The 24,700-nt window shown below is 40.6% G+C and overlaps 1 protein-coding gene across 2 annotated transcripts in view; it reads right to left on the bottom strand.

The window, feature by feature from the left end:
- CFAP54 (cilia and flagella associated protein 54) overlaps positions 1 to 24,700 on the bottom strand; it is a 386,261-nt gene that overhangs the window by 248,531 nt on the left and 113,030 nt on the right. For both annotated transcript variants that reach the window (XM_055237476.1, XM_055237478.1), the window contains exons 27-28: positions 2,574 to 2,705; positions 352 to 466 (exon numbers count right to left, since the gene is read on the bottom strand). In XM_055237476.1, the coding sequence (XP_055093451.1) occupies positions 352 to 466; positions 2,574 to 2,705 (247 nt within the window). The remainder of the gene's footprint in view (positions 1 to 351; positions 467 to 2,573; positions 2,706 to 24,700) is intronic.

Raw genomic sequence — 24,700 nt, 5'->3', positions numbered from 1 at the left:
ATGCTACTCAATATCATACAGTGCCAAGGACAGTTCCCCACAACAAAGAACTGCCTGGCCCAAAATGATAATATTGTCCAGGTTGAGAAAACTTACAGAAGACACAGGCTCAAGTCCAAGCCAGCTACGTAATCCTAAGTAAATCACTTAATCTTTATGAGCCACATCTGTAAAAAGTGGTTAGCAACCCCTTATTAACAGGGTAGTGTTAGGATTAATGATATAAAAGCACTGTGTAAACCTTAAAGGGTTTACCAAATGCTAATCTCATCCTAATCCTTTGAACAAAATATTTTCTCATTTTAAAAAACTTAATGCTAAACGGAAGTATACAGAAAAAAAAATGATTACATTGCTTTGTCAGTTTGAGTAGGTGTGTCTCCAACAAGGCCAGCTGTTCATTTATCTTTTCAGGCAGTAGTATCTGCTGTGGCTTCTTAGTCTTTAAAGACTTCTTAGAAGAATCCTAGAAACATTGGTTATATGTCAAAATGTACTTTAACGTGTTCCCACAACTGTCCTTTTCAAACAACATTCTTTATGTTTTCATACTTTCATACTTGGTAGATAAAACTATGATCTACATAACAATATTAATAACAATGAATAATAGTTATTGTGCTCTAATTAAATGTAGACATAGTGCTGTGTTTCATGGAGATTGACCAAAATGCTGCTTCTTTTCCCTCTCCCTTTCTCCCAGTAACTTCCACCTACCTAACCAGCCCCCTCCAAAACCTGCATTCTCAAAGCAGCTGAGAATATGTCTCTAAAAATCTTGAAAAGACAATTCCCACCCTGCCCTCAGAAATGTATCCCTTTATTCTTTTTTCCCTTTCTTTTTCCCAGAAGGAGCTTCTTTACAACTAAGCTAATTGACTTTGCTACTTTGCCTTTCATTGAAACATAACGGGATCAGTAATTAGTGAATTAAGAATCAGCCTGTCTGCTCACTCAGGCTCACCACCATGTTTTCTCTGTCCGAGCCTGAGAACTGACCTGTTAATGTCTTTTGTTCAAAAAGAAAAACCTTTCAAGCCCCTCTTTAGGCTTAAAGGAACCTCGAGTAGCTCTAATAATTTCTGACTCCTATAAATTAACAATCTCTACAAACTTAGATTGAAGAATCACAACCTTCTGCTGGACTATAAGCTTCAAGGAGAGAGGCATGAGGCCTGTCCTACCTTGATGTGGAAGGCCCTGAGTCAAGGCCTGGGTAACATAAAGGGGCTGATGGACTCTGAGAGTAGACACTGCATGGCACAAAAACAAACAAACAAACAAACAAACAAACCCTCAAATTGCTTCCAGCTTAATCAAAAATCCCTCTAGACAAAACATCCTTCCATTAGGAAAAAAAAAAGTATTATAGCTTAAAAAGTCATCCAGTACAACAGTGGTGATTTTTAAAAGATTTTTTTTTGGCAAACAAATTCAAGATATCACAGAGATAGAAATGGAGCTACTCTAACTTAGACAGAGTCAGGGATGAGAGTCTCTACTCCCACCCAAGCCATGGTAGGGACTTCAAGTAATTTCTAGTGCCCTCAGAAACCCAATGAACTGGCCAGGCACTGTGGCTCATGCCTGTAATCCCAGAACTTTGGGAGGCCAAGGTGGGAGGATCACCTGAGGTCAGGAGTTCAAGACCAGCCTGGCCAACATGGTGAAACCCCATCTCTACTAAAAATACAAAAATTAGGCAGGTGTGGTGGCGCGTGCCTATAATCCTAGCTACCCAGAGGCTGAGGCAGAAGAATCACTTGAACCCAGGAGGCGGCGGCTGCAGTGAGCCAAGATTGAGCCACTGCACTCCAGCTTAGACTATAGAGTGAGACTCTGTCTCAAAAAAGAAAGAATGAAAGAGCAAGAGAGAGAGAAAGAAAGAAAGAGAGAGAAAGAAAGAAAAGAAAAGAAAAGAAAGAAAGAAAGAAAGAAAGAAAGAAAGAAAGAAAGAAAAGAAAGAAAGAAAGAAAAAGAAAGGAAGGAAAGACAGAAACCCAGTGAACTAAGTAACATTTCAAAACTTGATCTACAAAACTACATAGTTCCAAGGAAAGGCAATAAGCATAAGCTCTTGTAAGACTCATGCTTGGAAGGCAGATATTAAAAGTTCATCTCAAAAATTAGCAGTCTCATAAAGAAGAGAATGCAGGTGTCACAATGAGTTTCAGAAATCTACTTTGAACACAAAGTAAAAAAACTCTGACATGTATTTGCTACATTCAGTAATCCACCCAGAACAGTAAAATCTTAGATTTGGAAGAGACTTTAGAGAGCTTTTAAGTCCAATGTCCAGCTGGGTGTAAGAAGCTCTCTATCATCACCTAACTGATGGTCAGGACTGGTGATGGGGACTATTCAGTATGCTAGCAGAGATTCCTTTTTCATTTTCTTGACTATAACAACAACAACAAAAAAAACCCAAAAGCTCTTTACTATAATACTTTACTTATATGTAAATATAACAAGTGTAAAACTTATCAATTTTCTAATATGTTTAATAATACAACATTACTCCTAAAAGACACAAACTAAACATAGGTTTAAAAATGAGAAACAAAAACAATTACCTCCTCTGGCATTTCTTCTTGTTCATTACTACCATCAAACAGAGACTTGCATCCTGGTGTGATGTCCAACATTTTTTTCCCATAATTTATAATCATTACTGCCAGGTCATATTCCTTCCATGAACGAAGAATCTAATTTAAAATATGTATTAATTATCTCTGTTGGGCATTCTTGTGTATTTTCAGGTATAATGCATCATTTTTCATAAATTCAAAAGCCCCGTAGAGTTTTCAGTCTAAGAATCTCCCTTTTATTTTTAAGAAAACTATAAGTTTACCTCCAGATCATATTAACACATTGAGTGCTATTAAAGATGCGTAATTCAACTATTTTAAGTAAAGGACTAATAACGGGATCTCGTCAATAATAAACTTCCCATATCTCTGGGCCATATAGCCATATACTTTCTGACACAGTGAGTTAACTTTAAGAAAACAATTCCTTTCAAAAAATCCATATTTAAAAAGTCATTTGTAAAAGCCACATCACCACCACTTCTTGAGTTGCTTTCTATAGGAAATGGCACAATTACTGACCTCAATGATGTCTTAAGGAGCATTTATATCACTAAGTGATTTACAAGACATTCTGCTAGAGGACTAGGCTAGATAGAAGCTGTTTTTGGCAGATTCCCCATCAACCCTAGGGGAAGTGTGCACTATAGTCACAAGGGGAAGAGGCCTATTTAGCCTCTCTCACATCCCCTAATACCAGTTCTTTGGCCTTATCTATTCTGGCCCTTACCTACCTTTCTAAAGTAATCTTCCACCACTCATCTCCTTGTACTTTAATCTTACAAAATATTGAGCCAATTATAAAATCTGACAGTCACCAATGTGTTACAGGACTTCATGTCTTCCCACAGCTGAGCCATTTCCCAGAACAGCTTTCTGCACCTTGTTTATACAGCTTCACCTTGCCATAAAAACCTTGGCTCTAGCATCAACTTCAGAAAAGCTGCCCTGGCCAGCAATCTGATTTGCATATATTCTGCTGTAGGGAAGGGTCAAAAAAGGGGACACACTCATTGTGAGCCCCTTAGGGCAACTAGGAGTATAAATAAGTTTGTGTGAATTTGTTATATATTCTGTTGAGTATGTTAGTATTTAAGACAAGTGTATTAGTTTGTTCTCACACTTATAATAAAGACATACCCAAGACAGGGTAATTTATAAAGGAAAGAAGTTTAATTAACTCACAATTTCACAGGGCTGGGGAGGCCTCACAATCACAGCTGAAGGTGAATGAGGGGCAAAGTCACATCTTACATGGTGGCAAGCAAGAGGGCCTGTGTAGGGTAACTCCTCTTTATAAAACCGTCGGATCTCGTGAGACTTATTCACTATCACCAGAACAGCATGGGAAAGACCTGACCCCATGATTCAATTACTTCCCACCAGGTCCCTTCTATGACATGTGGGAATTATGGGAGCTACAATTCAAGATGAGATTTGGGTGGGAGACAGCCAAACCATATCAATAAATAACAACTGTTACTTCTCATGCAGGGAAGGGATATATAAAGTGGCTGAACAATAATGAGTGGCTGCTTAGACCTGAGAAGCCCTATATAATGCTAAGAACTGGAACACGTATCTTTGGGACCAGGGCAAAGGCACTAAACTAATAGTGACTGTGGAGCAGAGTGTGGGAAAGAAAGTGCCAAATAAATTTTGTGAGTTTTTTTTAAAATTTTTATTTGTTTACTTATTTTATATTTTGTAGAGGCAGGGTCTCTCAAAGTGCTGGGATTGCAGGCATGAGTCACCATGTCTGGCCAAAATAAATTTTGAATAGGTAGGTAGGGTTAGGTCATGCAAAACCTTGAATGCTCAGCAAAACAGTCAAAGCTCATTATGAAATATATATGAGAGGGAGAAAGTTTTGCTATAAGGAGATAGAATTGAGCTAAGTTTTGCTATAAGAAAACAGAAACGAGTCTGCTCTCCACTCTACTTAATTTTGCTTTCTGACATATTTAAGTCCTAAGCTTATAGATAACTGGGCAATCTTTTCCCCTTCTTTTAATATGCTAGTAGAAAATAATAAATGAAAAAGAATTTTTTCCAGCCAAAGGAAAAACAGAGAACCAATTCTATTTAACATACCAAATGATGAACAGAAACAGAGTATGCCAGATGTTTAGCATAACAATTTTTAAATCATGCAAAAGTAATGACACATTGAAGATGGCAAATCTCACAAGTGGCATGTTAGAAAAAATACTGTTGCTTAAAGAAGAAAGACTCAACCATCTGAAAAGATTACCAATTTTTAAAACAGAACAGAGAAAAGAAACAGAGCCATTTGACTAATCAGGTTTTACATGTCCTAAGAGAAAATCCAACATTGTTTATATCAAATGAACACCTGAAATCTAGGATTTGGGGTTAGTCCAGGATCCTGGAACTGTAGGCTAGACAGGAGGCAGCTTCTAGAATGGCAATTCTCAACATATTAGGGACAAAATCAAGTCAAATATCAAAATCGTGACATTAATATATTATTTGTTTTTGAATGTTCAGAACACATTCAGGCTGGTCGCGGTGGCTCATGCCTGTAATCCCAGCATTTTGGGAAGTGGAGACAGGTGGATTGCATGAGCTCAGGAGTTCAAGACCAGCCTGAGCAACATGGCAAAAACCTGTCTCTACAAAAAATACAAAAATTAGCCAGGTGTGGTGGGTGGCACGTGGCTGTAGTCCCAGCTACTCAGAGACTGATATGCGAGGATTGCTTGAGCCAGGGAGGTGGAGATTGCAGTGAGCTGAGATCATGCCTTATCTCTGTCTCACAAACAAACAAACACACACACAGACATTCAGGGTCATTTCTACAGTAACATCACTTGGATTTCAATGATTCCCCAAATGGGAGAAGAAGGGGGTAGGGGTCCTGGCCAGCAAGTCAAGAAATGCACAGAGCCAGCTAGAAGCTGGTGTGTGCTAAGAGAAAAAATTCATCCAAAGCTGAGAAAGGTAGCACTTGAATTCAAGGACATCAACCTCCACTGGGCCCCAAATGCTGGTTGGAAGCCCAATTTATTCTAGGTCAGCATTCTCTCCCATCTTCTTCCCTGGCTGGCCCAAACCCACCCATTCTCAAATCTTTGAAACCCACCCTTACCTATCTCTTCCTGTCAGCAAATGACCTTGCTTCCTGTCCACAGAGGAAATGTAAGGGAAGTAGCTTATCTCCCATCCACAAACCCATCATCACACATCTGTAACTACAACCACCCTTCCCTCCTTGAGAGAAGAGAAGCCAATCTCCTGTCCAGACTAACCCCTCCCACATGTGCTGGGATCTCACTGCCTCATGCCTTCAGGGATCCTGCTCTAGTCCTCACATCACCTCTCTTAAGTCTTCATCCTTTCCCTTTCCTGGTCTCTCCTCATCCATACTTCAATGTTTTAGAGTACATGGATAAGCTGAATTGGTTTTTTTGGATTGTTTTTAGCAGAAGTTGCCATTGGCAAGATGCAAGCCACAAGCTGCCTTGAAACAGAGTTTCTTTCTTTCTTCTGGAAAACATTGCAGTAGCCCCTGTTAGCTACTTAAACGTAAATAGTTGTGTTCAGTGCCCTGGAAAGAGAGTGTAACCTGGCCTTCCCTTATTTGAAAAAGACACCCCTCCCCTGGAAATGCTCATTGATGGAAGAGCTTTTTGGGGGTCGGAGTAGGCCAAGCAGATAAATATATATATACATTTTTTTTTTTTTTTTGAGACAGTCTCGCTCTGTCGTCCAGGCTGGAGGGCAGTGGCATAATCTCAGCTCACAGCAAGCTGCGCCTCCCGGGTTCACGCCATTCTCCTGTGTCAGCCTCCCGAGTAGCTGGGACTACAGGGGCCCACCACCTCGCCCGGCTAATTTTTTGTATTTTTAGTAGAGACGGGGTTTCACCGTGTTAGCCAGGATGGTCTCGATCTCCTGACCTCGTGATCTGACCGGCTCAGCCTCCCAAAGTGCTGAGATTACAGGCGTGAGCCACCATGCCTGGCCCGCAGATAAATATATCCTAAAGAAAAGTAACTTTGGAAGATGGACTTTGGGCCCAGCATAACACGAATTAATGTGTGTGTGTGATTGCAGGACTGGAAAAAGAAAAGGGTGCTTTGGATTGCATGGGACTCCCACTTTCGATGGTGTCACCATGTGACAATGACAGAAGTAACAGCAGCAGGAATGTTCTTGAGATTGGGAGGGATTAGGAATGACAGAATAGCTTTAGACTAATCAAACTCTTCAGTTATCCCTCCTGCCTAGCATTTGGAAGAAGGATTGGCCTCTCGGACTAAGTGCACCCTTGAAATTGTTAGATAATTCTCTTCCCTTCTCTCTCTATGCACTGTCCCCTGGTGGTGGCATCTATTTCTACTGCTTCAATTGCAGTCCTAATACTAACGACTTCTTTGTCTTTACATACATTTCACATCTCCCGAGCTCCAGGCTGATAGGTCCTGTTATATGAAGGCCACTTCTTTGGATATCCTACAGACTCCAAAATTTTAAATCGTTTTTTAAATGATTTAAATCGTTTAAACGTTTTTAATCGTTTTAAACTCATTATCTTCTCCCCCTTCACTACACAAAGTTACTCCTCGTGCAGGGTTCAATCAGTAGTGTTATATTCACCAACTGCCTAGGCCAGGTAGCTGAATATTACCACTGCCTCTTCCCTCTCCCTCATTTATTCTTATCTATTAGAGTTTCAGATTCTCAATTCCATCTCATAATTAACTCATGAATCCTTTCCATTCTCTCTACCTCCACTTTTTCCATACTGGTTTAGTTTATCTTCTCTCTGAACTCATCTCTGCCTCAGGTCTTATCTCCTCTAATTATTAGCTGTTGTACAACAAGAACAATTTATTTTTTCTAAAATACAAATCTCCTTACGTCATTCCTGGGTGTGAAACATTTCAATGGCGCCTCCCTGACCCCAGAAGATGGCCATTTATCACCTGGTACCTGTCCATTGCTCAACCTTTTAAGGCAACTCAAATATTGCATTATATCCTCCATGATAAAAGATAAATTTGATTATTTTCCCAAACTCTAAAATTATTTCATATTTTCTAACTGATTACTCGCTGGAGTGATTAACGTTAATAATCCTATGCCTTCATATATTTTCCCAACCTAATATTTGCCTTTGAGCTTTGCTTATAGTGTCTTGCCATAAAAATGTTTTAATCATCATGTAATCTAATTATCTATCTTTTTCTGTTTATCTTTTTTTATTATACTTTACGTTCTAGGGTACATGTGCACAATGTGCAGGTTTGTTACGTATGTATACATGTGCCATGTTGGTGTGCTGCACCCATTAACTCATCATTTACATTAGGTAAATGCTATCCCTCCCCCATCCCACCACCCCATAAAAGGCCCCGGTGTGTGATGTTCCCTTCCCTGTGTCCAAATGTTCTCATTGTTCAATTCCCACCTATGAGTGAGAACATGCAGTGTTTGGTCTTTTGTCCTTGTGATAGTTTGCTGAGAATGGTTTCCAGCTTCATGTATGTCCCTACAAAGGATATGAACTCATCCTTTTTTACGGCTGCATAGTATTCCATGTTGTATATGTGCCACATTTTTTTAATCCAGTCTATCATTGATGGATATTTGGGTTGGTTCCAAGTCTTTGCTATTGTGAATAGTGCTGCAATAAACATACATGTGCATGTGTTTTTATAGCAGCATGATTTATAATCATTTGGGTATATAGCCAGTAATGGGATCACTGGGTCAAATGGTATTTCTAGTTCTAGATCCTTGAGGAATCACCACACTGACTTCCACAATGGTTGAACTAGTTTACAGTCCCACCAACGTGAAAAAGTGTTCCTATTTCTCCAAATCCTCTCCAGCAACTCTTGTTTCCTGACTTTTTAATGATGGCCATTCTATCTGGTGTGAGATGGTATCTCATTGTGGTTTTGATTTGCATTTCTCTGATAGCCAGTGATGATAAGCATTTTTTCATGTGTCTGTTGGCTACATAAATGTCTTCTTTTGAGAAGTGTCTGTTCATATCCTTTGCCCACTTTTTGATGGGGTTGTTTTTTTCTCATAAATTTCTTTGAATTCTTTGTAGATTCTGGATATTAGCCCTTTCTCAGATGAGTAGATTGCAAAAATTTTCTCCCATTGCGTAGGTTGCCTGTTCACTCTGATGGTAGTTTCTTTTGCTGTGCAGAAGCTCTTTAGTTTAATTAGATCTCATTTGTCAATTTTGGCTTTTGTTGCCATTGCTTTTGGTGTTTTAGACATGAAGTCCTTGCCCATGCCTATGTCCTGAATGGTATTGCCTAGGTTTTCTTCTAGGGTTTCTATGGTTTTAGGTCTAACATTTAAGTCTTTAATCCATCTTGAATTAATTTTTGTACAAGGTATAAGGAAGAGATCCAGTTTCAGCTTTCTATATATGGCTAGCCAGTTTTCCCAACACCATTTATTAAACAGGGAATCCTTTCCCCATATCTTGTTTTTGTCAGGTTTGTCAAAGATCAGATGGTTGTAGATGTGTGGTATTATTTCTGAGGGCTCTGTTCTGTTCCATTGGTCTATATCTCTGTTTTGGTACCAGTACCATGCTGTTTTGGTTACTGTAGCCTTGTAGTATAGTTTGAAGTCAGGTAGAGTGATGCCTCCAGCTTTGTTCTTTTGGCTTAGGTTTGTCTTGGCAATGAGGGCTCTTTTTTGGTTCCATATGAACTTAAAGTAGTTTTTTCCAATTTTGTGAAGAAAGTCATTGGTAGCTTGATGGGGATGGCATTGAATCTATAAAATACCTTGGGCAGTATGGCCATTTTCACGATATTGATTCTTCCTATCCATGAGCATGGAACATTCTTCCATTTGTTTGTGTCCTCTTTTATTTCATTGAGCAGTGGTTTTTAGTTCTCATTGAAGAAGTCCTTCACATCCCTTGTAAGTGGGATTCCTAGGTATTTTATTCTCTTTGAAGCAATTGTGAATGGGAGTTCACTCATGATTTGGCTCTCTGTTTGTCTGTTATTGGAGTATAAGAATGCTTGTGATTTTTGCACATTGATTTTGTATCCTGAGACTGTGCTGAAGTTGCTTATCAGCTTAAGGAGATTTTGGGCTCAGAAGATGGGGTTTTCTAGATATACAATCATGTCATCTGCAAACAGAGACAATTTGACTTCCTCTTTACCTAATTGAATACGCTTTATTTCTTTCTCCTGCCTGATTTCCCTGGCCAGAACTTCCAACACTACGTTGCATAGGAGTGGTGAGAGAGGGCATCCTTGTCTTGTGCCAGTTTTCAAAGGGAATGCTTCTAGTTTTTGCCCATTCAGTATTATATTGGCTGTGGGTTTGTCATAAATAGCTCTTATTATTTTGAGATACGTCCCATAAATACCTAATTTATTGAGAGTTTTTAGCAAGAAGTTGTTGAATTTTGTCAAAGGTCTTTTCTGCATCTATTGAGATAATCACGTGGTTTTTGTCATTGCTTCTGTTTATATGCTGGATTACATTTATTGATTTGTGTATGTTGAACCAGCCTTGCATCCCAGGGATGAAGCCCACTTGATCGTGGTGGATAAGCTTTTTGATGTGCTGCTGGATTCGGTTTGCCAGTACTTTATTGAGGATTTTTGCATCAATGTTCATCAGGGATATTGGTCTAAAATTCTCTTTTTTTGTTGTGTCTCTGCCAGGCTTTGGTATCAGGATGATGCTGGCCTCATAAAATGAGTTAGGGAGGATTCCCTCTTTTTCTGTTGATTGGAATAGTTTCAGAAGTAATGGTACCAGCTCCTCCTTGTACCTCTGGTAGAATTCAGCTGTGAATCCCTCTGGCCCTGGACTTTTTTTGGTTGGTAAGCTATTAATTATTGCCTCAATTTCAGAGCCTGTTATTGGTCTATTCAGGGATTCAACTTCCTCCTGGTTTAGTCTTCGCAGGGTGTATGTGTCCAGGAATTTATCCATTTCTTCTAGATTTTCTAGTTTATTTACATAGAGGTGTTTATAGTATTCTCTGCTGGTACTTTGTATTCCTGTGGGATTGGTGGTGATATCCCATTTATCATTTTTGATTGCGTCTATTTGATTCTTCTCTCTTTTCTTCTTCATTAGTCTTGCTAGTGGTCTATCAATTTTGTTGATCTTTTCAAAAAACCAGCTCCTGGATTCATGGATTTTTTGAAGGCTTTTTTGTGTCTCTATCTCCTTCAGTTCTGCTCTGATCAGAGTTATTTCTTGCCTTCTGCTAGCTTTTGTATGTGTTTGCTCTTGCTTCTCTAGTTCTTTTAATTGTGAGGTTAGGGTGTCAATTTTAGATCTTTCCTGCTTTCTCTTGTGTGCATTTAGTACTATAAATTTCCCTCTACACACTGCCTTAAATGTGTCCCAGAGATTCTGGTATGTTGTATCTTTGTTCTCCTTGGTTTCAAAGAACATCTTTATTTCTGCCTTCATTTCGTTATGTACCCAGTAGTCATTCAGGAGCAGGTTGTTCAGTTTCCATGTAGTTGAGCAGTTTTGAGTGAGTTTCTTAATCTTGAGTTCTAGTTTGATTGCACTGTAGTCTGAGAGTCAGTTGTTATAATTTCTGTTCTTTTACATTTGCTGAGGAGTGCTTTACTTCCAACTATGTGGTCAATTTTGGAATAAGTGCGATGTGGTGCTGCGAAGAATGTATATTCTGTTGATTTGGGGTGGAGAGTTCTGTAGATGTCTATTAGGTCCACTTGGTGCAGAGCTGAGTTCAATTCCTGTATATCCTTTTTAACTTTCTGTCTCCTTGATCTGTCTAAAGTTGACAGTGGGGTGTTTAAGTCTCCCATTATCATTGTGTCAGAGTCTAAGTCTCTTTGTAGGTCTCTAAGGACTTGCTTTATGAATCTGGGTGCTCCTGTATTGGGTGCATATATATTTAGGTTAGCTCTTCTTGTTGAATTGATCCCTTTACCATTATATAATGGTCTTCTTTGTCTCTTTTGATGTTTGTTGGTTTAAAGTCTGTTTTATCAGAGACTAGGATTGCAACCCCTTCCTTTTTATGTTTTCCATTTGCTTAGTAGATCTTCCTCCATCCCTTTATTTTGAGCCTATGTGTGTCTCTGCACATGAGATGGGTCTCCTGAATACAGCACACCAATGGGTCTTGACTCTTTATCCAACTTGCCAGTCTGTGTCTTTTAATTGGAGCATTTAGCCCATTTACATTTAAGGTTAATATTGTTATGTGTGAATTTGATCCTGTCATTATAATGCTAGCTGGTTATTTTGCTCATTAGTTGATGCAGTTTCTTCCTAGCATCGATGGTATTTACAATTTGGCATGTTTTTGCAGTGGCTGGTACCAGTTGTTCCTTTCCATGTTTAGTGCTTCCTTCAGGAGCTCTTGTAGGGCAGGCCTGGTGATGACAAAATCTCTCAGCATTTGCTTGTGTGTAAAGTATTTTATTTTTCCTTCACTTATGAAGCTTAGTTTGGCTGGATATGAAATTCTGGGTTGAAAATAATTTTCTTTTTTTTTTTTTTTTTTTTTTTTGAGACGGAGTCTCGCTCTGTCGCCCAGGCTGGAGTACAGTGGCGCAATCTCAGCTCACTGCAAGCTCCACCTCCCGGGTTCACGCCACTCTCCTGCCTCAGCCTCTCTGAGTAGCTGGGATTACAGGCACCCGCCGCCACGCCCGGCCAATTTTTTTGTATTTTTAGTAGAGACGGGGTTTCACCGTGGTCTCGATCTCCTGACCTCGTGATCCACCCGCCTCGGCCTCCCAAAGTGCTGGGATTACAAGCGTGAGCCACCGCGCCCGGCCGAAAATAATTTTCTTAAAGAATGTTGAATATTGTCCCCCACTCTCTTCTAGCTTGTAGAGTTTCTGCTGAGATATCCGCTGTTAGTCTGATGGGCTTCCCTTTGTGGGTAACCCAACCTTTCTCTCTGGCTGCCCTTAACATTTTTTCCTTCATTTCAACTTTGGTGAATCTGACAATTTTATGTCTTAGAGTTGCTCTTCTCGAGGAGTATATTTTTGGTGTTCTCTGTATTTCCTGAATTTGAATGCCTTGCTAGGTTGGGGAAGTTCTCCTGGATAATATCCTGCAGATTTTCCAATTTGTTTTCATTCTCCCCGTCACTTTCAGGTACACCAATCAGATGTAGATTTGGTCTTTTCACATAGTCCCATATATCTTGGAGACTTTGTTCGTTTCTTTTTACTCTTTTTTCTCTAAACTTCTCTTCTCACTTCATTTCATTCATTTGATCTTCAATCACTGATATCCTTTCTTCCAGTTGATCGAATCGGCTACTGAAGCTTGTGCATTCGTCACGTGGTTCTTGTGCCATGGTTTTCAGCTCCATCAGGTCATTTAAGGACTTCTCTGCACTGGTTATTCTAGATAGCCATCCATCTAATCTTTTTTCAAGGTTTTTAGCTTCTTTGCGATGGGTTCAAACTTCCTCCTTTAGCTCGGAGAAATTTGATCATCTGAAGCCTTCTTCTCTCTACTCATCAAAGTCATTCTCCGTCCAGCTTTGTTCCATTGCTGGCGAGGAGCTGCATTCCTTTGGAAGGAGAAAGGCGCTCTGATTTTTAGAATTTTCAGCTTTTCTGCTCTGTTTTTTCCCCATCTTTGTGGTTTTATCTACATTTGGTCTTTGATGATGGTGACGTACAGTTGGGGTTTTGGTGTGGATTTCCTGTTTGTTAGTTTTCCTTCTAACAGTCAGGACCCTCAGCTGCAGGTCTGTTGGAGTTTGCTGGAGGTCCACTCCAGACCCTGTTTGCCTGGGTATCAGCAGTGGAGGCTGCAGAACAGCGAATATTGCTGAACAGCAAATGTTGCTGCCTGATCGTTCCTCTGGAAGCTTCGTCTCAGAGGGGTACCTGGCCATGTGAGGTGTCAGTCTGCCCCTACTGGGGGATGCCTCCCAGTTAGGCTACTCAGGGGTCAGGGATCCACTTGAGGAGGCAGTCTGTCTGTTCTCAGATCTCAAACTCCGTGCTGGGAGAACCACTACTCTCTTCAAAGCTGTCAGACAGGGACATTTAAGTCTGCAGAGGTTTCTGCTGCCTTTTGTTTGGCTATGCCTTACCCCCAGAGGTGGAGTCTACAGAGGCAGGCAGGCCTCCTTGAGCTGCAGTGGGCTCCACCCAGTTCGAGCTTCCTGGCCACTTTGTTTACCTACTCAAGCCTCAGCAATGGTGGGCGCCCCTCCCCAAGCCTCGCTGCTGCCTTGCAGTTCGATCTCAGTCTGCTGTGCTAGCAATGAGCGAGGCTCTGCAGGCATGGGACCCTCCGAGTCAGGCACGGGATATAATCTCCTGGTGTGCCGTTTGCTAAGACCATTGCAAAAGTACAATATTAGGGTGGGAGTGACCCAATTTTCCAGCTGTTGTCTGTCACAGCTTCCCTTGGCTAGGAAGGGGAATTCCCTGACCCCTTGTACTTCCCGGGTGAGGCAATACCTCACCATGCTTTGGCTCATGCTCAGTGGGCTGCACCCACTGTCCTGCACCCACTGTTCAACAAGCCCCAAGGAGATGAACCCGGTACCTCAGTTGGAAATGCAGAAATCAGCCATCTTCTGTGTCGCTCACACTGGGACTGTACACTGGAGCTGTTCCTACTCGGCCATGGTGGAACCGCCCCCTATAACTCCCTGTTTATCTTTTGAATTTTGTGGTTTATCAAGGAAAGTGTCCCCTGACTCCAAGGCCATATAAATATCCTTAAATCCATCTAGACTTCATTTTATTTATGGCATGAGATAAGGTTCTGGCTTTGTTTACTTTCAGATGAACAGTCAAGTTATACCAGCACCTTTCATTAAATAAACTATTATAACACACTATTATTTTCTCAATGAATCAAATTGCTACCTTTGTCATATTAATTTCTTCTGTAGACTTAGGGGCCATTCCTAGACTCTCTATTCTATTGCACTGAACTGTTTGCCGATTACTCTGTGACATCTTTTTTTTAATAAAGTGGCCTTATGGCAAACTGTAATATCTATTGAGAACTTTTAAACTAATCAGCTTCAGAGAAACCCAATTAGAATTCTAATTAGAACTGTATTAAATTTAAATATTATTTTAGGAAGGATCTGCACTTCTGTGACAATAAGTCTACCTGTTCAGGAACTTGGTGTGACCTGTCCTATATTCAGATCTCATGTTGTGGCCCTCAGTAAGATCCCACAGTTATTTTATTTAGATTCTTTAACATTTTGTTAAGTTTTAAATATTGTGTATTATAAGTGGTATATCTTACCCTCTCCATTTCTAACTATTGCAAGTATTTTTAAAAACCTATCATTTTGTAAGTGTATTACATAGAATCACTTTATATATTCTGTTTGTAATCCTAGTAATTTTTTACCAGATCTTCATGGGGTTCTGAGACCAGTACAATTACAGATAAATTATACTTTTCTAATATTATAAAATTATTTTCTATCGTTATCTAGAACATGAGAAAGAACCTCTAAAAATACTGACTCTCACTGTTAGGAGTCAGCATCTATTTCCTGTAGCTGATTTTTAAAGAAATGGCTCCAGAAATTTGCCATTCAGTATGATACTTGCTGTAAAATATTGGTAAACGTCTTTGTCATTATTCAATAGCTTCTTTCCTTTCCTAATTTATTAGAAATTTTATTATGAAAGATTACTAAGTGTTATCAAATGCCTTTGTGGCATTTTTCATATAATCTTATTTGTCTCCTTTGCCTTGCTGCTGCAAAAAATTCAAGTTTGGTTTTAATTCAGACTCGATTTTTAATACTTGACAATGAGACTGTCCTAAGACCACAAAGTGACCAAATGCCATTCAGGAGCAGAGAAGGGTGAGCTGACAGAACAGATTTGAAGGACACTACATAATGACTCTCTGTTCTGATTAATATTTTGGGCCCTGAACTCTGCTTTTTCTGATATGAAAATTGCCACTCCTCCTTTAATTTGTTCGCATTTTCCCAGTACCATTTTCTATCCATTTATTTTTTCAAGCATTGTTTGTCACCGTGTTTTAGGATTGTTTCTTGAAATAGTATACATTTGAACCTAATGTTTTAGCCCATCTGGTAATTTCTGTCTTCTGAATTCACATTCAGTGAAGTGATCAATATACTTAATTATATTCCTTCCATCTTATATCTTCTCTTTTTCCTTCTTACTTTTGCTGAAAATTAGCCATTTTTCCTCCTTGTCAGTTTTTCCTGTTCCTATTTTCTCTCTCTCACTCCTCCCTGTTCATTTTTTTTTCTCTGTCAATTTAGAAGTCCTACTATGCAGCTGGGCATGGTGGCTCATGCCTGTAATCCCAGCAGTTTTGGAGGGTGTGGCAGGTGGATGACCTGAGGTCAGAAGTTCGAGACCAGCCTGGACCACATGGTGAAACCCAGTCTCTACTAAAAATACAAAAATTAGCCAGGCGTAGTGGTGCATGCCTGTAATCCCAGCTACTCAGGAGGCTGAGGCATGAGAATCACTCAAACTGGAGAGGCAGAGGTTGCAGTGAGCTGAGATTGAGCCACTGCACTCCAGCCTGGGTGACAGAGTGAGACTCTGCCTCAAAAAAAAAAAAAAAAAAAAACAGAAGTCCTAATATGCTGTAAAGTTCTGCTCATGGTTACATATTTCTCTGAGTCACCTTTAAATATGTATACAGAGAGACACATTTATATTCTATCAAAAAATAATTTTAAATGTATGTGTGCACATATGTGTCTGTGTGTGTGTGTACATATATGCATATATAAAACACACAACACAAATCTTTACCTGCTCATACCTCTTCTTACACCAAACAGGATGGAAGTTTTAGTTCTAGGTTACTAATAAATTTTTCCTTCAAGGATGACTCTTCTCTTTAAAGAATCCCTACTTAGCATTTATATTACAAAGTCCTAGTCACATCATTATTATCTATTTAATTTTAATAATACATATATTGCAAGATTCATTGCTCCCATTATTCCTCTCCTTTTTGTCTTTCCCTGTCTTGGGATTTCTGTTCTGAATCAATTGCCATTTGATAGAGTATTTCCTCAAGTGTTTTCCTCAGATAAGTACACGGGCAGAATACTTTTTAAATGCCCGCACTTCTGAAAATGCTTATTTTGCCCTGACAAATGAATGATATCTTTGCTGGTTATTAATTTTTGGACCTCGGTCTTTTTCCCTCAGGATTCTACAAACGTTGTTCCAGTGTTTTAACTTCTAGCATCGCTGATTAAAAAAAAAAAAAAAAAAATCTGAAGCTAATTGATTCTCTTTCCATTGCAAATAAATGTTCTTTGGGTCACAAAACTTTAAGATTTGTCCTTATCTTTTGACTTCAGGGATTTCACTCACATATATTTCCATGAGAAAAACAAGCAACAGGGAAACGATTCCCTATTTAATAAATGGTGCTGGGAAAACTGGCTAGCCATGTGTAGAAAGCTGAAACTGGACCCCTTCCTTACACCTTATACAAAAACTAATTCAAGATGGATTAAGGACTTACATGTTAGACCTAAAACCATAGAAACTCTAGAAGAAAACCTAGGCATTACCATTCAGGACATAGGCATGGGCAAGGACTTCATGTCTAAAACACCAAAAGCAATGGCAACAAAAGCCAAAATTGACAAATGGGATCTCATTAAACTAAAAAGCTTCTGCACAGCAAAAGAAACTACCACCAGAGTGAACAGGCAACCTACAGAATGGGAGAAAATTTTTGCAATCTACTCATCTGAGAAAGGGCTAATATCCAGAATCTACAAAGAATTCAAAGAAATTTATGAGAAAAAAACAACCCCATCAAAAAGTAGGCAAAGGATATGAACAGACACTTCTCAAAAGAAGACATTTATGCAGCCAAAAAAACACATGAAAAAATGCTCATCATCACTGGCCATCAGAGAAATGCAAATCAAAACCACAATGAGATACCATCTCACACCAGTTAGAATGGCCATCATTAAAAACTCAGGAAACAACAGGTGCTGGAGAGGATGTGGAGAAATAGGAACACTTTTACACTGTTGGTAGGACTGTAAACTAGTTCAACCATTGTGGAAGTCAGTGTGGTGATTCCTCAGGGATCTAAAACTAGAAATACCATTTGACCCAGCCATCCCATTACTGGGTATATACCCAAAGGACTATAAATCATGCTGCGATAAAGACACATGCACACGTATGTTTATTGCAGCACTATTCACAATAGCAAAGATTTGGAACCAACCCAAATGTCCAACAGTGATAGACTGGATTAAGAAAATGTGGCACATATACACCATGGAATACTATGGAGCCATAAAAAATGATGAGTTCATGTCCTTTGTAGGGACATAGATGAAACTGGAAAATATCATTCTCGGTAAACTATCGCAAGGACAAAAAATCAAACACCGCATGTTCTCACTCATAGGTGGGAATTAAACAATGAGAACTCATGGACACGGGAAGGGGAACATCACACTCTGGGGACAGTTGTGGGGTAGAGAGAGGGGGGAGGGACAGCATGAGGAGATATACCTAATGCTAAATGATGAGTTAATGGGTGCAGCAAACCAACATGGCACATGGATACATATGTAACAAACCTGCACATTGTGCACATGTACCCTAAAACCTAAAGTATAATAATAAAAAAAATTATTAAATTCAACAATAAACAAATAACTTTAAAAAAAAAAAAGAAGTAGGCTTCAGAAGGTCAGTAATGACAAACTTCTCCAAGCTGAAGGAACACGTTCTAACCCACTGCAAGGAAGCTAAAAACCTTGAAAAAAGTCAGACGAATGGCTAACTACAATAAACAGTGTAGAGAAGTCCTTAAATGACCTGATGGAGCTGAAAACCATAGTACGAGAACTTCATGAAGCATAAACAAGCTTCAGTAGCCGATTCGATCAAGTAGAAGAAAGGATATCAGTGATTGAAAGTCCAAGTAATGAAATAAAGGGAGAAGACAAGATTAGAGAAAAAAGAATGCAAAGAAACAAACAAAGCCTCCAAGAAATATGGGACTATGTGAAAAGACCAAATCTACATTTGATTGGTGTACCTGAAAGTGATGGGGAGAATGGAACCAAGTTAGAAAACACTCTTCAGGATATTATCCAGGAGACTTCCCCAACCTAGCAAGAGAGGCCAACATTCAAATTCAGGAAATAGAACACCACAAAGATACTCCTCTAGAAGAGCAACCCCAAGACACATACTTGTCAGATTCACCAAGGTTGAAATGAAGGAAAAAATGTTAAGAGCAGCCAGAAAGAAAGGTTGGGTTACCCACAAAGGGAAGCTCATCAGACTAACAGTGGATCTCTTGGCAGAAACCCTACAAGCCAGAAGAGAGTGGGGGACAATATTGAACATTCTTAAAGAAAAGAATTTTCAACCCAGAATTTCATATCCAGCCAAACTAAGCTTCATAAGTGAGGAGAAATAAAATCCTTTACAGACAAGCAAATGCTGAGAGATTTTGTCACCACCAGGCCTCCCTTACAAGAGCTCCTGAAGGAAGCACTAAACATGGAAAGGAACAACCGGTACCAGCCACTGCAAAAACATGCCAAATTGTAAAGACCATCGACACTATGAAGAAAGTACATCAATTAATGGGCAAAATAACCAGCTAGCATTATAATGACAGGATCAAATTCACACATAACAATATTAACCTTAAATGTAAATGGGCTAAGTGCCCCAATTAAAAGACACAGACTGGCAAATTGGATAAGGGGTCAAGACCCATCAGTGTGCTGTATTCAGGAGACTCATCTTACATGCAAAGACACACATAGTCTCAAAATAAAGTGATGGAGGAAGATCTACCAAGCAAACAGAAAGCAAAAAAAAGGAGGGGTTGCAATCCTGGTCTCTGATAAAACTGACTTTAAACCGACAAAGATCAAAAGAGACAAAGAAGGCCATTAGATAATGGTAAAGGGATCAATTCAACAAAATGAGGTAACTATCCTAAATATATATGCACCCAATACAGGAGCACCCAGATTCATAAAGCAAGCTCTTAGAGACCTACAAAGAGACTTAGACTCCCACACAATAATGATGGCAGACTTTAACACCCCACTGTCAATATTAGACCGATCAATGAGACAGAAAATTAACAAGGGTATCAAGGACTTGAACTCATCTCTGGACCAAGGAGACCTAATAGACATCCACAGAACTCTCCACCCCAAATCAACAGAATATACATTCTTCTCAGCACCACATTGCACTTATTCTAAAATTGACCACATAATTGGAAGTAAAACACTCCTCAGCAAATGTAAAAGAACAGAAATCACAACAAACTGTCTCTGAGACCAGAGTGCAATCAAATTACAACTCGGGATTAAGAAACTCACTCAACCTACCTTCCTTCCTTCCTTCCTTCCCTCCCTCCCTCCCTCTCTCTCTTTCTTTCTTTTCTCTTTGGTGAGACGGTCTCCCTCTGTTGCCCAGGCTGGAGTGCGGCAGCATAATCTCGGCTCGGTGCAACCTCCCTGCCTTGGGCTCCCATGATTCTCCTGCCTCGGCCTCACGAGTGCCTGCGATTGCAGGCGCACACCACCACCAGGCTGGTTTTTGTATTTTTGGTGGAGACGGGGTTTCGCCGTGTTGGCCAGGCTGGTCTCCAACTCCTGACCTCAAGTGATCTGCCCACCTCGGCCTCCCGAAGTGCTGGGATTACAGACAGCGTCTTGCTCACTCAATGCTCAATGTTGCCCAGGCTGGAGTGCAGTGGCGTGATCTCGGCTCGCTACAACCTCCACCTCCTAGCTGCCTGCCTTGGCCACCCAAAGTGCTAAGATTACAGCCTCTGCCCGGCCGCCACCCCGTCTAGGAAGTGAGGAGCACCTCTGCCCGGCTGCCCCGTCTGGGAAGTGAGGAGCACCTCTGCCTGGCCGCCCCATCTGGGAAGTGAGGAGCGCCTCTGCCCGGCCACCCATCATCTGGGAAGTGAGAAGCGCCTCTGCCCGGCCGCCCACCGTCTGGGAAGTGAGGAGCGCCTCTGCCTGGCTGCCACCCCGTCTAGGAAGTGAGGAGCGCCTCTGCCCAGCCGCCCCATCTGGGACGTGAGGAGAGTCTCTGCCTGGCCGCCAATCCTCTGGGAAGTGAGGAGCGCCTCTGCCCAGCTGCCCATTGTCTGGGAAGTGAGGAGAGTCTCTGCCCGGCCGCCACCCCTTCTGAGAAGTGAGGAGCGTCTCTGCCCGGCCACCACCCGGTCTGGGAAGTGAGGAGCGCCTCTGCCCGGTCGCCCCGTCTGGGAAGTGAGGAGCGCCTCTGCCCAGCCGCCCCATCTGGGACGTGAGGAGAGTCTCTGCCTGGCCGCCAATCCTCTGGGAAGTGAGGAGCGCCTCTGCCCAGCTGCCCATTGTCTGGGAAGTGAGGAGAGTCTCTGCCCGGCCGCCACCCCTTCTGAGAAGTGAGGAGCGTCTCTGCCCGGCCACCACCCAGTCTGGGAAGTGAGGAGCGCCTCTGCCCGGTCGCCCCGTCTGGGAAGTGAGGAGCGCCTCTGCCCAGCCGCCCCGTCTGGGAAGCGAGGAGCGCCTCTGCCTGGCTGCTGTGCAACCTTCCAAGTGTGAAGTGACAGCCTTCATTGTAGAATGAATGAAGACACTGGCACTGGATTATATAACACCTCGGCAGCTATCTCAAGTCGTTGATGGTGGAGGTATTGGAATTATAGAAGAAAGCAAACACAAAATTTGACTAAGGCGATTTTGTGACTTCTTTCTATTGGCCCTGGCAAACCAAGGTTATTCTGGATGGAAATAGCCTTGAAAAGGTGATATGTATTTGAACGCATCTGATTTTTTTCCCCGTATAATTCTTACTTTGTGCATTTGATATTCAGCTGTGTTTGTAATCACAGAAAAATAAAAGCATATTTAAAAAAAAAGAAAGAAACTCACTCAAAATTGCACAACTACATAGAAACTGAACAACCTGCTCCTGAGTGACTGCTGGGTAAATAACAAAATGAAGGCAGAAATAAAGATCTTCTTTGAAACCAATGAGAACAAAGACAAAACATACCAGAATCTCTGGCACACATTTAAAGCAGTGTGTAGAGGGAAATTTATAGCACTAAATGCCCACAAGGGAAAGCATGAAAGATCTAAAATTGACACCCTAACATCACAATTAAAAGAACTAGAGAAGCAAGAGCAAACACATTCAAAAGCTAGCAGAAGGTACCAGTACCATGCTGTTTTGGTTACTGTAGCCTTGTAGTATAGTTTAAAGTCAGATAGCGTGATGCCTCCAGCTTTGTTCTTTTGGCTTAGGATTGACTTGGCGATGCGGGCTCTTTTTTGGTTCCATATGAACTTTAAAGTAGTTTTTTCCAATTCTGTGAAGAAAGTCATTGGTAGCTTGATGGGGATGGCATTGAATCTATAAATTACCTTGGGCAGTATGGCCATTTTCACGATATTGATTCTTCCAACCCATGAGCATGGAATATTCTTCCACTTGTTTGTATCCTCTTTTATTTCATTGAGCAGTGGTTTGTAGTTCTCCTTGAAGAGATCCTTCACATCCCTTGTAAGTTGGATTCCTAGGTATTTTATTCTCTTTGAAGCAATTGTGAATGGGATTTCACTCATGATTTGGCTCTCTGTTTGTCTGTTATTGGTGTACAAGAATGCTTGTGATTTTTGTACATTAATTTTGTATCCTGAGACTTTGCTGAAGTTGCTAATCAGCTTAAGGAGATTTTGGGCTGAGACAATGGGGTTTTCTAGATATACAATCATGTCATCTGAAAACAGGGACAATTTGACTTCCTCTTTTCCTAATTGAATACCCTTTATTTCCTTCTCCTGCCTGGTACTGGTACCACAACAGAGACATAGATCAATGGAACAGAACAGAGCCCTCAGAAATGATGCCCCATATCTACAACTATCTGATCTTTGACAAACCTGACAAAAACAAGAAATGGGGAAAGGATTCCCTATTTAATAAATGGTGCTGGGAAAACTGGCTAGCCATATGTAGAAAGCTGAAACTGGATCCCTTCCTTACACCTTATGCAAAAATTAATTCAAGATGGATTAAAGACTTATATGTTAGACCTAAAACCATTAAAATCCTACAAGAAAACCTAGGCAATACCATTCAGGACATAGGCGTGGGCAAGGACTTCATGTCTAAAACACCAAAAGCAATGGCAACAAAAGCCAAAATTGACAAATGGGATCTAATTAAACTAAAGAGCTTCTGCACAGCAAAAGAAACTACCATCAGAGTGAACAGGCAACCTACAGAATGGGAGAAAATTTTTGCAACCTACTCATCTGACAAAGGGCTAATATCCAGAATCTACAATGAACTCAAACAAATTTACAAGAAAAAAACAAACAACCCCATCAAAAAGTGGGCAAAGGACATGAACAGACACTTCTCAAAAGAAGACATTTATGCAGCCAAAAAACACATGAAGAAATGCTCATCATCACTGGCCATCAGAGAAATGCAAATCAAAACCACAGTGAGATACCATCTCACACCAGTTAGAATGGCCATCATTAAAAGATCAGGAAACAACAGGTGCTGGAGAGGATGTGGAGAAATAGGAACACTTTTACACTGTTGGTGGGACTGTAAACTAGTTCAACCATTATGGAAGTCAGTGTGGCGATTCCTCAGGAATCTCGAACTAGAAATACCATTTGACCCAGCCATCCCATTACTGGGTATATACCCAAAGGACTATAAATCATGCTGCTATAAAGACACATGCACACACATGTTTATTGCGGCACTATTCACAATAGCAAAGAGTTGGAACCAACCCAAATGTCCAACAACAATAGACTGGATTAAGAAAATGTGGCACATATACACCATGGAATACTATGCAGCCATAAAAAATGATGAGTTCGTGTCCTTTGTAGGGACATGGATGAAACTGGAAAACATCATTCTCAGTAAACTATCGCAAGGACAAAAAACCAAACAGCGCATGTTCTCACTCATAGGTGGGAATTGAACAATGAGAACTCATGGACACAGGAAGGGGAACGTCACACTCCGGGGACTGTTGTGGGGTGGGGGGAGGGGGGAGGGATAGCATTAGGAGATACACCTAATGCTAAATGACGAGTTAATGGGTGCAGGAAATCAACATGGCACATGGATACATATGTAACAAACCTGCACATTGTGCACATGTACCCTAAAACCCAAAAGTATAATAAAAAAAAAAAAAAGCTAGCAGAAGGCAAGAGATAACTAAGATCAGAGCGGAACTGAAGGAGAAAGAGACACAAAAAAGCCTTCAAAAAATCAATGAATCCAGGAGCTGGTTTTTCGAAAAGATCAACAAAATTGATAGACTGCTAGCAAGACTAATAAAGAAGAAAACAGAGAAGAATCAAGTAGACGCAATAAAAAATGATAAAGGGGGTATCACCACCAATCCCACAGAAATACAAACTACTGGCAGAGAATACTATAAACACCTCTGTGCGAATAAACTAGAAAATCTAGAAGAAATGGATACATTGCTGGACACATACACCCTCCCAAGACTAAACAAGGAAGAAGTTGAATCTCTGAATACACCAATAACAGGCTCTGAAATTGAGGCAATAATTAATAGCATACCAACCAAAAAAAAGTCCAGGACCAGATGTATTCACAGCCGAATTCTACCAGAGGTACAAGGAGAAGCTGGCACCATTCCTTCTGAAACTATTCCAATCAACAGAAAAAGAGGGAATCCTCCCTAACTCATTTTATGAGGCCAGCATCATCCTGATACCAAAGCCTAGCAGAGACACAACAAAAAAGAGAATTTCAGGCCATTATCCCTGATGAACATCGATGCAAAAATCCTCAATAAAATACTGGCAAACCAAATCCAGCAGCACATCAAAAAGCTTATCCACCACGATCAAGTGGGCTTCATCCCTGGGATGCAAGGCTGGTTCAACATACACAAATCAGTAAATGTAATCTATCACATAGACAGAACCAATGACAAAAACCACATGATTATCCCAATAGATGCAGAAAAGGCCTTTGACAAAATTCAACAACTTCTTGCTAAAAACTCTCAATAAACTAGATATTGATAAAACGTATCTCAAAATAATAAGAGCT

The sequence above is a fragment of the Symphalangus syndactylus genome, chromosome 13 (assembly GCF_028878055.3).
Source record: "Symphalangus syndactylus isolate Jambi chromosome 13, NHGRI_mSymSyn1-v2.1_pri, whole genome shotgun sequence".
NCBI lineage: Eukaryota > Metazoa > Chordata > Mammalia > Primates > Hylobatidae > Symphalangus > Symphalangus syndactylus.
The sequence above is the reverse complement of the archived record's forward strand: the minus strand, read 5'-3'. Positions and strand labels throughout refer to the sequence as shown.